Source organism: Vanessa tameamea, chromosome 5, assembly GCF_037043105.1.
Source record: "Vanessa tameamea isolate UH-Manoa-2023 chromosome 5, ilVanTame1 primary haplotype, whole genome shotgun sequence".
Classification (NCBI taxonomy): domain Eukaryota; kingdom Metazoa; phylum Arthropoda; class Insecta; order Lepidoptera; family Nymphalidae; genus Vanessa; species Vanessa tameamea.
In genome coordinates, this window is record NC_087313.1 from 13,403,853 (window position 1) to 13,420,262 (window position 16,410).

Consider the following 16,410-nt stretch of genomic DNA (forward strand, 5'->3'; position numbering starts at 1 on the left):
TATAATCTATCTGTGTTTAAACACGATACAAATCTATCCAACTTATATACTAAACTATTGAACCGATGTTAATTACAATAGACATTGCGGTAACCTGGGCTCTCGATAAAATGGTCTTAGAATATAAATTATGGAATCTACAAGAAGAAAAATAATACACCGACTACGTTATGTGGACCAGATATTTTGTGTTAAGTAATTTTACTCTTTAGTTTTATCATAACTTTGATTTTGTTTACTTTTGTCTATGTAATGGACTGATAACAGTGCTCATGCGTGTATTAATGAACATCGTATATCGCGGTCGTAAAGAATAACGTCTTGGTAACATAAACGTGCGGGTCACCTCCCACTGCGAATTTCAAAGGACACTACTAGTGGCCGAAATTAATATTCAAACTGAGCTAATATAATAGATTTAAGATCGAATGATGTCGTTTATAGATATTTAACATTCATATTACTAATTTAATACTAATATTCGATTTAATTTTATTTCGTCACTAGGATAGTATGAAATTAGACCGCGTTTATATATTACCGGAAATACTTACAAAAATATGTACGTTACAAATTTTTTTTTTTAATTTGCTATTATTTGTATTGAGAGGGCACAGATTATTTCGCCAATGTCACATGCGAATAGCATTTCTAGTTCTTCTCTAAAAAATTTAAAACTATGATATAATTAAAAAAATGCTTATGGGAGTGACAGTACTTTTGAATTATTAACATGAAGACGCGGTTTTGTTGCTTCATTATAATGTTCCGCGCGCTCCAGGTGCGTTTTGTGTTACAATCTGTAAATAATAACTAGTTGAGTTTGATTCGTAAGACAAACATACAGTTTGTATGTATGTTTGTCCACGAATTTCTCGAAAACTAAAAGTCGTATCGAGATGATCGAACGCCTTAACTTGGGAACAGTGTAACTTTCATTAAAATCCAGTAGTTTAGGAGAAATAGGTAAATTACTCGTAAGAAAATATAGGTAGGTAGTTGTACAGTTATTATTATGTTCTTTCGTAAAGTCGTTGAATTAAGAACTTAGTAATTTTGAAGTCGGTTTTTTTGTGGCTTATATTTATGCCTGATGTCATTATGCCTTTAAATGTCAGAAATGCCTGTATATTAGAAATGCGGGTACTTTATATTAACGACTACGATAACAGCTGACAATTAGATAACGCAGTAATAACGAGTTGAGATGAAGCAGTGGATACAACTAATGGTTGTGATTGCCTAATGACCTCAAAAGTTCAATGAAAAAAAGAACTTTTCAAGGACGTTCCATACATAAATCAAGTGTAATTATTGAAATAGAGAGACATAAAGTCTTAGTTCCTCAGTTTGTAAGGAATGGTTAATATTCTTACAGTGTATGTCTATGTTGAATACCTCCTATTGTGTGGCTCATGTGCCAGTCCTCTTACTTTTAAAAAAGTCAAAGTTAGCATACATAGTCACGTATTTGTGGCTGTGGCCACAATTACTTAGTGGTATGGCTTTCTGCAAGCCCACTTGTCTAGGTACCAGCTAGGTACCAGCCATTCAACAGATACTCTACCGCCAAACAGCAGTACTCCATATTGTATTCTGGTCTGAAGGGTGAGTGAGCCTATGTAACTACAGGCACATGGGATAACATATAGTTCTCAAGGTTGGTGGCGCATTGGCGTTGTATGGAATGGTTAATATTTCTTACAACGTCATTGTCTACGGGCGGTGGTGATCAACTGCCATCAGATGGCCGATTTACTCGTCCGCCTACAAATATTATCAAAAACAAACAAGTGCTTTTGAAAGAGCTGTTACGCGTATACCTTAAGTTAGATAAGGTCACATAAAATTAAATAGTCTTTTCTGTGATTGCAGACCCACAAACTCTACGCGTTAAGATACTGGGGCTGTGAGTTGCTGTGCCTCATCAACATCGTCCTACAGTTGTGGATGATGGACGCCTTTTTCAACGGCGAGTTCTTCTCATACGGTACTCGCGTTCTAGGATACAGTGAGGTGCCGCAAGAAGAGAGGTTTGTAAACATTCTTTGTAAGGTTCTATTTGTTTTTTCATGCCCTAAAGCACTAACTGCCCAAAAAGGAGAGTAATGTTTTCGGGGTCTATGCGTTTGCGAGTTTCTTTATTCCCCCATAAAGTGAGTGCGAGAAACACTGGCTATAAAATACAAAAAATATAATGGCCTTGTGTTTTTTAAATTTCGAAGATAATAAAATATAATTAATATTTTATTACCTTTACTATTTTCGTTTACAGATACGATCCAATGATCTACGTGTTTCCACGCGTCACAAAATGCACCTTCCACAAGTATGGTGCGTCCGGCACCATTCAGACGCACGACTCACTCTGCATCTTGCCTCTGAACATCGTCAACGAGAAGACTTACATATTCCTCTGGTTTTGGTACATCATATTGGCGATCATTCTCGTACTGCTCGTTATATACAGGTTAGATTACGTGTGTGTGTGTGTGTACATATATATTTATATCTTTCTCCGCAGGTATTTGCGTCCGTGCCACTTTGAATTATATTTCCGTACTATACCTTATATTAATATATTGGTATTTTTAAAGCTTTCAACGGTCACATTAGTCAACCTGATGGTGACCTCTGACAATTTATTGTTGGTTGTATTTAAAGTATTGTTTTATTTATTAATGCCCAGTTGATGGTGGTTCTTATCTATGTGGTTATGTGTTTATTGTCCATGGAATTCCACTGCGTAACTCAATGAGAAATGTAATGCATTTGTTTATCAGTGGAGTCGTACTTATCCGACATATCGTATCACATATACTTAAACCAGTTAACGATCAAGTCAAGGTCAGTTTTAGAGAGAGTTTTAGACTACGCTAGATACTTCAAGCCGGTCGTACGACCAATAATGCTTGACCAGAAATGCAAGAGCAAACAGCTCTATGTACAAACTTGACGCGCTATTACTTTAGTTTGAGTTCGTGTAATAATGACGTTACAAAACTTTAAAAATTCTTTTAGGGTAGTAAATGGAGTCAATAGAGGTAATAGGTATTAACCTATTATTAGTAAGCAATTTGGCTGATATACCAAAACCGAATAGTTTTGATCCATTGTTTTAACAAAATTTGGTTTTTACCGTCTAAGTCTTCCTAATACTACCGTCTAAGTTAGGATATGACTAGCATCGTTCAAACTCGTAGAACTTGTTTACATGTCACAGATAGGTTGGAATGTAAAGTGCATTGGGTTCCTTTTATAGATCATTCGAATGTAGATAACTTATTAAAAGTTTCGGTTTATTGCATCGAAAAAGTGGAAAAAACATTTTAAGTAGGCTTTCATCCTAGTAATGTATAACGTCTTAATTATCAAGGTTAATATTTCTAAAAGGCTAATTGCTGTGGACGCTAATGACCACGTCCATCTGGTCACCTGATGGTGACTCACTTGTCAGTCTGCCTGCCTATTAAAAATTAAAACAAAATGTACAAATTGTTACTACGTGATGTTTAGGGGTTTTTTAATGGTTAATAACAATAGTTTCGTTACACTAAAAAGTTAATATATTTTTTCAAATAAGCAAATAGACTATAATTAGATACGAACCTTATCAGTTTATTAGGTTCGAACCCGCAATCTTCGGTTTAAGACTCCGGTGTTCCAAGTTAATTTCTAGTGAAGGAGATACGTCGAATGTGTATTCAAATAGCGAACGTTCCCCGAACAGACTGATAATAATCTTCGTGCCGACGGTGCGGCCGCGCCTGCTGCACGCGCGCGCGCGCACCATCGCCATGGAGGCGGCCGTGCTCGTGTCGCAGCGCACCGACGTGGGCGACTGGTGGCTGCTCTACATGCTCGCGCGGAACATGGACCCGCTCATATACAGGTGAGCCGCGCTGTGCTTACGAATTCACCGGACCGGTCCTGTTACGGACTCAGTCCGTTATTTTGTGTTGTAGGTGTCCGCTTGTTTGTATCACTTTGAAATTGTCCTATTTTAGTATGAATTTTTATATTTACATGTCCATTAAAATGATAGCGTTCCTCTTGCCGCCTCAAATACGATTTGAATAGTATCAAGTATGATAGAACCGTGTAGGTAATACTATGACTAGATATGTATTTTCAGTCAACCGTTGTGAGTTTATTACGGGAACAGTGAAATGCACCTTAGATAATAAACTTGTCGAATTGTAGCACGACTTGTATCTGTTGTGTTCTGCAAAACAATGTTGTATTGTTGTTTTCCGGAAGGCGAGACTGTTGTCATATCGGAAACGAGAGAGAGTAACTTTCACTTTAGTTCGCACAACTATGTTAGTGTCTGCTCTATTGTCGTTCGTGACTAAACGTGACTGCCTGCCATGCCGTACTTTGAAGCTTACCTTTAGCGCGCTTTTTTATATATTTACTAGCAGCCCGTTCCGATATGGAACAGGTGTGTAAGTAATCCACGAAACATATCGCAATGTAAACCGTCCAGTAACTAACTTAAATACAATATATATGTAACAGTATTTAAAACGGGATATTTACCATGTTTTTTATTTTTATTTGGTGGAGCTCGATATTTCGACATTATCTACGAATGTCTTGTTCACGAGACTCTCGTGAACAAGACATTTTAAATACTGTTAGTAATAAAAATAACCATGTTAATTTAAAATCTAATATATATGTAGTTGGTCCAGCCGTTGCCTAGCCAGAAGGAATGATATAGGCACTGAAGATTTATATGTGTATACATATAAATGTCTAAAGATAAAACTTAAAATGTAAAAGGTTAAGGTGAATAAGGCAGTAGAGATACCACACATGAACCTTACGACGTCGTGACGTAGAATCAACGTTGCACGTCGTAAAAAATGATGTCACGACGTCGTTACGCCCTACGTTGCAGGGTATGGACCTATTCGATCACGAAGGTCGTGTCCATATCGATGGTCGTGTAATATCTATATCCCTCCACGATAAATACAATTGCCGTGCATTGGCACGAGTAACTGACGCTCGCTTACATGATATTTTCATTACGTGGGACGACTTAAGAGTAGAGACAGCAAAATAATACATATTAGATTATATTTGGTAAGATTTTTTGGCGCGCCTTCGTTAGTGAATCTATCTATACGATGACGTAACTTATGTATTGCTGTACAGTATACGTAATATACGTAAACAATACTATCTTTTGCGAAGTATTTTATCCATTTTCAATGTAAGGTTCACGTTTTGTCGACGGGCATAATCAAATTAGCGGGATTGATCGCGGTTTTATCTCTAATTTGGTGTATAAAGTGGACATATTGATATGTTATAAACGTATATTTTCTTTAAATATTTCAGGGAGCTAATCTCGGAACTCATTAAGCGAATGGGGGAGAAGAGCGGAGCCCGCGCGTGACGACCACCTAAATTTACCGCCATCGCCATCGTCGGCGACTGACAACGCCTCACAAGTTTGTATATAACGTTTATTATTCAATATCCAGCTTCATCCGGAGTACTAGCTATATTTTGTTATAAAGACACCACGAGCGAAGAGTTTAACATTACACTTGGATCATTTATGTATAAAATAAAACGTCCAACGTGCGATAGTGCGTCGTTGGATGATTATGTTAAAAATATAAACTTCCTTGTAAAATGTTACTTATAAGACTTCAATATATTAAAAAAAATATCATTTTAAAATGTACCCGTCGGTGGTGTATACGCTTAGTAGTTTATGAGCCGATGTGTAGCCGATAATTAAAAACACTATGAACCAAAATGTGATCCACTTTCAAATTATTTCTTTAACACCCTACCGAACAGTCGTAGTGTTATGAAATGCAATAAAATAACTTTTAAAAGATTTTTTACTTCAATGTGACAATACAATAAAGTATAATTAGAATGATTCTTGAATAATTGACATAAGCGTAACTGTTTTAATACTATTATGTAAGGGAATAGTGCCGTTTCGATTTGTCAAATCTGACAGAACTAGAATACTTGCTATCTCTTTTAAACACCATCAGACAAGAAAGAGACGGCAATTATTTAGTCTTGTCAAATTTGTTACCATATTGTGTATCATAAAATCGTAAATACATATTATGAAAATGTATTAATATTGCATGTAAAGTGATACGACTTTTCGTTCGTAATGTTTGATTATACTGTACGGTGATTAAAGGTCAGTGCGATTAAACAAACTTTAAATTAATATATGCGCTCGCGCAGATGCTTAAGTCAATTCTAAATAAGTTCGTACAGACCACTGATATAAGCAATGAGGTGCTATCTCTAGATAAAAAGTAAAAATGTCTCACGGTGAAATTAATGTTTAAATAAAAAAAAAAAAAGTTTACATTCAAAATTATAACTTTATATCAGCCCTCTTCTAGACACGTTATGTAGTTTCCAAAAATATTTTGTCTAGAGATAAAACATCATTGCTTCTGCTGTCGTTACTAAATTAAAGTGAAAGCAATATCTTGAATATAGAAGTATTAAATTCGAATTAAATGTTCCTAGCCATTTTAAAAATAGACGTTTCAAATTCAGCCGATGTATTATTTTATAATAATAAAGAATCTTATTAATCCTATGTGCTATCAGCGCGATATGAAAACTAAGGCCTTTGATATTATTAGATATTAGTTATATAAAGTAGAACTTAAGAGAACATAAGTTAACATTCACTGCCATTGTTAAAATGTTTCCAAGTCGAAGAGTTAGTCTTAAGATATGTCTTAAAATATATTATCTTTTAATAAAATTAACTCATGATGAAAGATGATAAGGCTGTCAAATACTGCAGAACTAAAACTGATTATTACTTGAACTGAATTTGAACTATGAAAATGTACCGTACGCATAAGAATATAAAAAAGCCGAGTGATCTTATCACTTCGCTTCGCTTCGAGGTGTGCAGTAGATGAATAAAAAATGATCATATATCTGATTTTCATGCTATCGTTACATCGTGGGTTAATTTTATTAATAGGGAAGCATTCTTAAACCACGTATATCTTATACCTCTCCACCATTCATACCTAAAGAGATCTTATTCCTTCCTCCCAAGTTATACTACACATTTTTTAAATTAAGAACGCCTCGTTCTCTAGCCTTCCTAGAACCCCCAAGAGAGACCTCATCCATCCTCATGCAGCCCAGTTTTCGCAGATCACGTAGTTTACGAACGCTTCCCGAGTATTGTAGAGATGCTAGTTCGTACCAGATTTTTGGTACACTATAAATCATTTTTTATACGAAACAATAAAAATATGATGATTGAATTGTAAATAAATATTTCCAATTACTCATGGATTCCATGACACTTCTAATAGCAGTTTTTTTTTATGCGATTTTTTTATAAACTTATAAAGTTGTGTGACTAATTAGTATTGTATCTAAAAAATACAGTTTTGAATTACAATGTGATTATTTTAATTAATCAAGCGTGATTTTTATTAAATTTATTTTAAAAGTTATATTTAAATACGTTTACGTATTGTCTAACTCTTTTATTATAGTGACTTTACCTAATCTCTTTCTCTTTCACAATATTCATACGTGTCAAAAGAGACAAAAACAAGTCGATCTGTTTCTATTCGAATATAATAATTGCATGTCTTAAATGAAGGTTGTAATTAGATTAACGTCTATTAAAGTATTTGTATATTTAAAGTTCGCAAATTTTGAGGGACCTGATATTTTATTCGATTTTATTTCCACGAGATAAATTAAATAATTAAATATTTGCAGTGTTGCCATGTACGATACCAACTACCAACGACTTGCAATAAGGCCTCGAGATATATTTAAATGTTTATGTGATTTGGTGTTACATATTTAATGTAACAATCGTGTATTGTTTTATTTAAAAATAATGTCATAGTAAGTAACAAAGGTTTGTTAATTTTGACGTTATAGTTATGTGGTCGTGACGTAGACAAAGTGTGTTCGTTTAAAAAAAAAATATATCTCATAACAAGTATGAGCTGTATACGTTTGAGTCTTTTGAAACTAAATTTCAACTTCTATAGATGTTTTAGTGATAATTATACTAAATAATGTCTTTAGAAGTTCTAATTTGAATTGAATTAATGTTCGCAAAATTTTTTGCCATAATGACGTGAAATTAATCAGCACATATAAGCCTCTTTATTGGCTGGTGTTATCAGTAAATCGCGCCTTGCGTAGCCGTTGGTAATATAATTTTTAATTACTATTAATAATAATAGTAATTATGTATGTATGTATTACTTAAGTAATATGAATTAGATCTGTAAAGTTTTCCGTTTGATATTCAAAGTTTAGTTCTCAGTACAAAAAATGTACTGCGAAATCTATTTGAATATTTCTGTCCCGTTTCATAAAAAGTTAAAACAGTATAAATATTTTTTTATCAATTTATCAATATAAATTTAATGTGTGATGGTCATATTATATTCGTTTTTAAAATGGGTGACCGCTAAGCGTTATGTTATTTCCATATAATTTTTTTAGCGAATTTGCCAGCGAATATTTGTAAATACTGTTTTGCTTTTTTTTTGAAATAGGATCACTAGTAAATCTCTTTCAAAAGTCTCGTATCGTTTTTAATATTTTTTTAAGCCTACAATAAGAAATGTTTGTGAATTAGAGAGACTTCAATTTTTTTTTTTGTAATATAAATAGCGAGTGCCAATAACCCGTTTTTTGAATAAGTTTTTTTAAAAAAGACATTTATAATTAAGTTAGTTTTGTAACATGTATTCGTCTCTCAGAATTATTTTGTTCCGTATTTGTTTAGAAATATTTTAACCACATGTATAACTTGTTTACTATTTTACAAAAATGTAAAAGTAAAGCACAAAAATTACTGAAATAAAAAAAAATATGTACGAATGCACATTTTCCCTGTATTGACTTACATTAGGTGTAGTGTTGCCAGAAAAATGAACTGAATGTATAAATGATAGACTGCAAAACGCCTTTCTTGTGTACAATGTGTTGGAGTGGCAGTGGGATGACTGTATGTACGAAGTGATGACATTATTAAATGTATATCGATATTTCGACATTAAGAAGTAAAGACTAAGTATTGAATTGTATTCAGAAAATCAATTTATAATTACTATTTAATAAACGCCATCTAGTGTCAACAATTTGAACTGTAATTGAACGCGGTATCCAGCGGTATTCGTTTGAACTAGATATATTGTAATAATCGCAACTATCGGCCTGATGCGTGTTCGTTTATCATATTGTGCCTCTAATTTATATGCTAAGGGGTTTTTTGAGATATTTTACAAAATGTAAAGCCAATTTTTAAGTGTTAAATCTATTGGAGTTGTTAAGTTTTTTCATGTTGTCATTTCTTAACGTGACGTAGCGAGAGATTATCTTAAGAAAATTATTATATTAGAATGGCTTGTTTTTAAAAGTTGTTTAGCTGGTATAATCCAGCAGCCAGCACGAGTCGTGATGGGCAGTAGTGGGGGCAAGTTCGCACATGTACACTTATGGCCAAATTACAGCCGATTGACAAGTGGTCGACCAATAGGTGACATGCATCGACTGATGGACCAATCGCGTACAGACTCGTCGCCATCGGCTGCTTCACTCCTCCAAAGAATCCACTCATGGCACTAATATATGTAATTAAGCACTCATTTCAAGTATTACAACGAATACTATTCAATGTAATACGAATATCAAACTATTCGGCAATTACGAATAATTCAACGAGCAACCAATTTAGTAATTTAAAAAAAGGTTTGACACAAATGTTGTTGTGAGAAAGGTTTTGAAAATGGATGTGGATGGATATAGAGGTAGGGGACGACCCAAGAAACCATGGATGGATTGTGTGAAAGACGATATGGTTAGAAAGAATGTTACTAGTGAGATGACGTCCGACAGAGAAGTATGGAAGAACAAGACATGCTGCGCCGACCCCAAGTAAAATTGGGATAAGGGCAGGAGGATGATGGTTGCTGGTCGAGGTCTCCTTATTTTTGAAAACAAGGGAAGCAAATGTTAGGAGATCGAATAATTGTTAAAGATCAAATGTCAAATAATAATTCTACTAGAAACGTCGCTACGTCACACATTTCATCACATTATCGTTCATTCAAACTTTAACGCATGCCATAATCAATACATTTGTTTAAATTCAAATTTAACTATTGATCATTAATGTTACAGCTTGCGATGCAGAATCTGATACGTAAAACTAATCGCTTAATAATTTCGAAAATTATATCGATAATAATCGCAATATCGATATATCGGTACAACGCGTTTCGATCACTGGACACAGATTATAAAACATCCAATAAATTTAGCGGCGTTCCGATACGTCACAAACGATTTTACGACTGAATTTTTTTATTGTTTCTTTATTAACTACGAATTTCATTTGTGTCGGCTCATTTTGTAATTAGGAGTTAAGTTAGTTTTTAAATGTCGCATTTATTTTAATTAAGATGTAAATTTCTTTTTTTAGAATGTTTTGAGTGTGATTCGAATGTGATCGAACATTCTCGAATTTTTGACGTATTTTAAATATACTAGATGATACTAGTGAAATTTGTAATACTTTATTATTTATTACAGAGCTATTATATGTTAAGTTACGATATATTTAGCATGTAAGGATTTCGGTTGAAAGCAAAATATATAATTTTGATTTTTTTATTATGTCGTTTTAATTATTGGTCCAAGAATTGTTCACATAAAATGCATCATCACAGTGTCGGACTAGCCATACAGTCGAGGTGGCGTTGCCAGTTGCGACCAAGCTTGCGCGGGCCCTGGACCGCGATCGTACTTACCAGGGACTTATCATCCCCGCTGTAATTATAAATGCGAAAGTAACTGTCTGTAACCTTTTCAAATAACTAAAATATTATAAAATATTATATTATTTTCATTGTACATGGAAAATGGTTAAAAATATATATATATATATATATATATCCCGCTGAGTTCCTTTCGCCGGTTCTTCTCAGGTACGAGGTGCTAAATTCCGAACCGGTGGTAGATTTTTGACAGTCAATAAGCAAGTTTAAACACTTCTATATTGAATAAAGATTTTTGACTTTGACTTTGAGTTTGACTTTTCACGTTTAAACCAAAGATCCGATTCAATGGTTTTTTTTTTTTTATGAATATAGTTTGAGTCCCGGTGAAGAACAGGCTACTTTTTAATTCATCCCTCGAGGGGATTGTGGTTTGTGATTTAGGTAAAGTTTTATAAATTTTGCGCAGGTAAAGCCGACGCTTCAGCTAGTACTGCATATAAATAATACTCAAATGTCAAGATATGTTCGAGCCAGAAGGCATGTTATTTTATCCGCAATAAATTTTATTTTGTAACGAAAAAAATAAGCACTCTCACAAATCTTAATACAGATTTTTGTTCGAAAATGTAGAATACATTTTAATGGTACGAGATTTTAAGTTCAATAGGCGGTCGTGACCAAAATGGCCTTTTCCCTTCCTCTGCCAATGCGCTTAATTTTATTATTCATGCAATCACGAGAGTTGTATATATTGACAATTCGATGAAAATTCGAGAAAAAATATCTTTTACAAATATAAAGTTAGTCCAAAATATTCAAAGAGAAAAAAAAGGAAATAAGGGTTTAAAAATAGTAACAATTTAGTTAATAGACAATATTTTTTGAATAGTTAAAATGAATTACTCAGAGACGGTTATTTTTCAAAAATAACAAAATGCATTAGGGGAAATATTCAAAGGTAATCTTGTAAAGAACCACAAGTATTCTTACGAAATAGCAATTCAAATTAACTTAAAATTTCTAGGAAAGATACATAACTTACGGGGCGACAAATATCCCATTTTATTAAAGTGATCATTTAAGAAATTAATCCTAACCAAGCAACCTCAACCTCTCAAAAACAATTACAAAAAATTCATCCATCGCAAACATATTAAATTTACATATTTTAGATATGACATTGACATTAAATATCAAAGGTGCATAATCTGCGATTCACTAATCAATTGTCAAAGCCAAATGACAGATGACTTTATTAAAAAAAAAATGTATATACAGTGCGTTACAAAGTTTATAGCACGATAAAACTGTAGATATCAATGATTTTTGTAATTACAGTCCTAATAATACTTAGGACTGTCCATTCGTTTATTATTCAAGATTACATGAGTCGTCGAGAAGTCAGGCAAATAGAATATTTGGCAAAAATGAAAAGTTGGCAAAAAAGGAGCGACGAAATATTTTTATTTACCGGAAACATTTTTTAATCTACAATGTTACCGTATAACCTATAATAGTCTATAATATACTTATGAGTATTGAGGCGAATATGCGTACACGCACATGAATATCGATGTGCTTACAGTATTGATGTACACTTGATGCTTGTATCCGTATAGTGTAAACATGTCATATTTATGATGTATATTTTTTGTAAGATGACATACATCTTTCAGAAATTTCTATTTCGTATTCTGCGGTGAGTTTCGAGATCGTTCTTATAGAATAGCTTCAGAGATTAGGAACAGCTAAGAATACAATAGGTAGTTTTCGTGACTATTAGTAGTAAGTATCCCATCAAAAACATAAATGTAAAAATGAGAGCCAAGTCCAATATTATGATATATACCTTGGTTGTTGACTTCAACGACAAAAGAAGTGAGATCTAAATGGGCGCCAAGTTCAATGGTCCTTCCTGAAATTTTATTTATAACTACATAAAATATCATTTCTTCTTATAACTTAGGATAATATATTGTTGCCTAAGGTCTGTCTTGGCTAGTTCTCATATGCTAATTATATTATAGCCTTCGCAAGTTCTAAGCCTGTTGTAAACAAATGAATTTCAGACACAAATTAAGCACGCAAAAATTCAATAGTACTTGTCTGGATATGAACTCGCAATATCTGGTTAAGATTCATGTTTTCTAGTGACTAGAACTGGTGTCTAGATATTTGACCATGCAAAAATATGCTCACTACTTATATACTTCTATTTATACATAAATCTTAGAATAAATAATTGAGTAAAAACAAGCATTAAATCATAAGCAAGGCTTTATTACATTCACAACAGTAATGACCACACATGTTTTAAAGATTATATTTTACATCAGGTATATTATATTTAGTCGCATTTAAAAAATGGGCTGTATAAATAAAGCTAACGTTAGCTGTAAGTAAAAGTTTATACACTGTTCAGATTGATACGTAAATGGAGACTTAACGAGGTTTAAGGACAAGCAAGTCGAGGACAACAGGCTGGATAGGGCTTCTCTTTGTCCGTTATTACTTTACAGGGGGGCATCGCCACCGCTACACCACATCTGTAAAATAATTTATATTCTATACTAATATTTACATTACATTAGCAGCCTGTAAATTTCCCACTGCTGGCCTCCTCTCCCTTTGAGGAGAAGGTTTGGAGCATTTTCCACCACGCTGCTCCAATGCAGTTTGGTGAAATACACATGTGGCAGAATTTCGTTTGAAATTAGACACATGCAAGTTTGCTCACGATGTTTCCCTTCACTGCCGAGCAGTGAGAGATTCGAGTAACATGTGTCCACATGTAATAAATAATAAAAAGTAACTCACGTCACATATGTGATCAGCGTCGTGCTACATCTGTACTCCATACAATTACCCGGAGTCTCGGATGGCCTCGACTGACCGAATGGGATGACCGCTTTCAGATCATCTATGTAACATCCTTCTTGGTCTCCTGTTATAAAAAAAACCTTGATGATGTGATCTCATACACATACTCATTATTGCACATAGAATTTGCTACGTAATTGAAATCTAATTTGAAAATTAGGGCCAGTAAATTACTCGTATTAATTACCAGCAGGCAGGTGGCAGTTTGGCTTGCTTTTCCGTAACACATGATACCATTTTATTACATTCATTTATTCCATTGTGTGTATCTATGTGTTTATGTGTGTTTGCGTGTGTGCGCTTGTGTCACACACACAACGTAACTTCTGCATTTATAATATTAGAATGATAAAATTTTGTTTTAAAAAATATCTTTATCCATTCATAATCAACAAATAACTTATTGATGTAAGGTTAACAAACACTTTTGAGAACACTACCGAGAAGAACCGACCAGACACTCAAAGTAAGTAGTTAAGCCTTTTAAACAATATAATAAAATGCACATGTAATAATCATGTTCAATTATATGGAAAAAAATTTAACATGTGTTTTTCATTTAGCTGTAGGTAAATGTAAAATGGTCTGTGAAATTTAATTATAGAATCGAATACTCTGCCCCCGGGATGGATGTATTAACTTGATCGAAAGCTTGATAATACAAGCTTATTTTTACTTCACGTGTTTATACAGTGTTTGTCACTGTTTCTTGAAAAATTATCGAGTTTGTTTTATTATGCAATATGTAGGTAGGCGGACGGGCAAAGGGGCCACCTGATGTTAAGTGTCAATGTGACACTAACCTTGGGAACTAAGATGTTATGTCCTTTGATTCTTTAGTTACACTGGCTCACTCACCCTTGAAACTTGGAACATAACAATACTAAGTATTGCTGTTTGGCGGCAGAATATCTTATGAGTGGGTGTACCGACCCACAAGGGTTCACACAAAGCCCTACCACCAAGTTTGTTATGGACCGAATGGAGGCTCTTAGTTCTTAGATTACAAATTTTAGATTAGATCTCAGATCTGATATTTTTAGAGAGGTAATCATTCTTACTGAATTCCTTTGGTTTCGGTACCAAGGGGCCGATGCTGAGAGCAGCGTAACCGACGCACATACACGCGGACAACACAACCAGCAACTTGAACATGTCGGAATCAATATCGCCACTGAATTGACACAGAGTTTGACCGTCGGGGCCTTTTATCGCTGTGACCATGTCGTTATCATATTGTCTTCGTGCTACTATTATAAATATCAAAGATTTTTTTGCTCCTTTCCGGATTTTTTTTTGTACCTCATGAATAAAATTATGTTTTAATTGACATTAAAAATAAAGGCAATATACCATAGTAGAAGACCTAAAGATGCCGACAGATGTACGTGGAGATGTATACTTAAAAAGAGTGATAAAACATAGAACATAGATAATACATAACAGCAAGTTTAATTGTCTTCTAGCGAGAAGCCACTGGGTTATGTAAGTAATTCTTTCGCGGGTCATTGAATACGCTTTTACAACATTGTCTCAGAAAAAATCCAAAAAGGATGATTAATTTAGTGAATCAGGTGATACTGTCTAGCACAACTCGTTCTAAAAAAAATGTTATCTGCAAAGTAAAAAAAAAACGCCAACGCATTTCTTCCCAAGCCAAAGGTCTATTTTTGACAATCAATACGTTGTTACTTGTAATTTCCCTTATGGATTTGCTAATTGCCGTATCCAATTCTCAGGTTACCATTGCTATAAGTTCAGTCGTAAGAGTAGTAAGTGGCAGTCGTGATTACACTAATAAACATACATAATTTTAATATGTTACCATGTGTAATGTTAGTAAGATAAAGATTTTCGTTAAGATACGAACTCGTGTCAAAGGGCTCCACCATATCATAAATTTCAGTTGCATCACTTATCTAAAAATAACATTAATTGGGTTTTTATTACTTTTATATGTTAATACTATTATTGTGTGTTTTCTGCTGCTAATTTGATTGATGTACTTGCTCTGTACTCTATGGGGTACTTAATCGGAAATACATTTTTTTTATGATATCGGTAGGCGGACGAGCAAATGAGCCACCTGATGGTAAGTGGTCACCACCGCCCATAGACAATGGCGTTGTAAGAAATATTAGCCATTCCTTACATCACCCATGCGCCCCCAACCTTGGAAACCAAGATGTTACGTCCCTTGTGCCTGTAGTTACACTGGCTCACTCACCCTTCAAACCGGAACACAACAATACTGAGTACTGCTGTTTGGCGGTAGAATATTTGAAACACTTTTCAGAATCCCGCTGAATTTTCTTGAATTTTAGTCGGCAACGGCACAATTAAAACCCTCTTAGGCAACGAATTTTTGGAACGGTATTTAAACAGTCTTACTCATAAACAGAACACTTAACTCCGATTTACATTCTCCTAACTTTCAAAACTTAATTCCATACAAACGTTCATCCTATGTTTCGCCTTTAGGTGATGAGTTTTCAAACATCAGAATTGATGAATTTACATTAAAATTTTGTCTTTCGTCATTGCGTCACCCAAAGCCTAAATAGTGACATGACGCAATTTCTGGTTATGGAAATAATATATGATTTAAGAAACTAATAAATAAATATTCTGTAACATAAATAAAAAAATAGTTTCATTGACCTAATAAATACATATTTCTTATTATTAAAGACGCTCGATTTTACGGATGCATTTCTTTCATATTTGAGTTTTTTGTATCCGA

The 16,410-nt window shown here is 33.9% G+C and overlaps 2 protein-coding genes across 4 annotated transcripts in view; one reads left to right on the forward strand and one right to left on the reverse strand.

Annotated features, from left to right (window-relative positions):
• Window positions 1-10,680, forward strand: part of LOC113404415 (innexin inx1) — a 52,937-nt gene extending 42,257 nt beyond the window's left edge. For 2 of the 3 annotated variants that reach the window (XM_064220894.1, XM_026645300.2), the window contains exons 5-8: window positions 1,876-2,033; window positions 2,276-2,470; window positions 3,731-3,892; window positions 5,353-10,680. In XM_064220894.1, the coding sequence (XP_064076964.1) occupies window positions 1,876-2,033; window positions 2,276-2,470; window positions 3,731-3,892; window positions 5,353-5,410 (573 nt within the window). In that variant the 3' untranslated portion in view covers window positions 5,411-10,680. Of the gene's footprint in view, window positions 1-1,875; window positions 2,034-2,275; window positions 2,471-3,730; window positions 3,897-5,352 lie in introns of those variants that run through there. The other variant, XM_064220895.1, reaches the window with a different exon arrangement.
• A 2,413-nt stretch (window positions 10,681-13,093) lies between these two features.
• Window positions 13,094-14,906, reverse strand: LOC135194839 (U-scoloptoxin(16)-Ssd1a-like). Its single transcript, XM_064221007.1, has 3 exons — window positions 14,729-14,906; window positions 13,605-13,731; window positions 13,094-13,333 (listed from the first exon to the last, which is right to left on the reverse strand). The coding sequence occupies exons 1-3, from the start codon at window positions 14,889-14,891 to the stop codon at window positions 13,240-13,242; spliced, it is 384 nt and encodes a 127-aa protein (XP_064077077.1). The 5' UTR covers window positions 14,892-14,906; the 3' UTR covers window positions 13,094-13,239.
• Between the last annotated feature and the right edge of the window lie 1,504 nt (window positions 14,907-16,410).

Bases quoted from the DNA above. Each gene is read 5' to 3' on its own strand.
- LOC135194839 (XM_064221007.1), bottom strand. From the start codon at position 14,891: ATGGTCACAGCGATAAAAGGCCCCGACGGTCAAACTCTGTGTCAATTC. The intron at 13,732-14,728 runs GTAAGAATGATT...TTTTTATAACAG, and splicing joins ACCGAAACCAAAGGAATTCA to GAGACCAAGAAGGATGTTAC. The intron at 13,334-13,604 runs GTGAGTTACTTT...ATTATTTTACAG, and splicing joins ACGCTGATCACATATGTGAC to ATGTGGTGTAGCGGTGGCGA.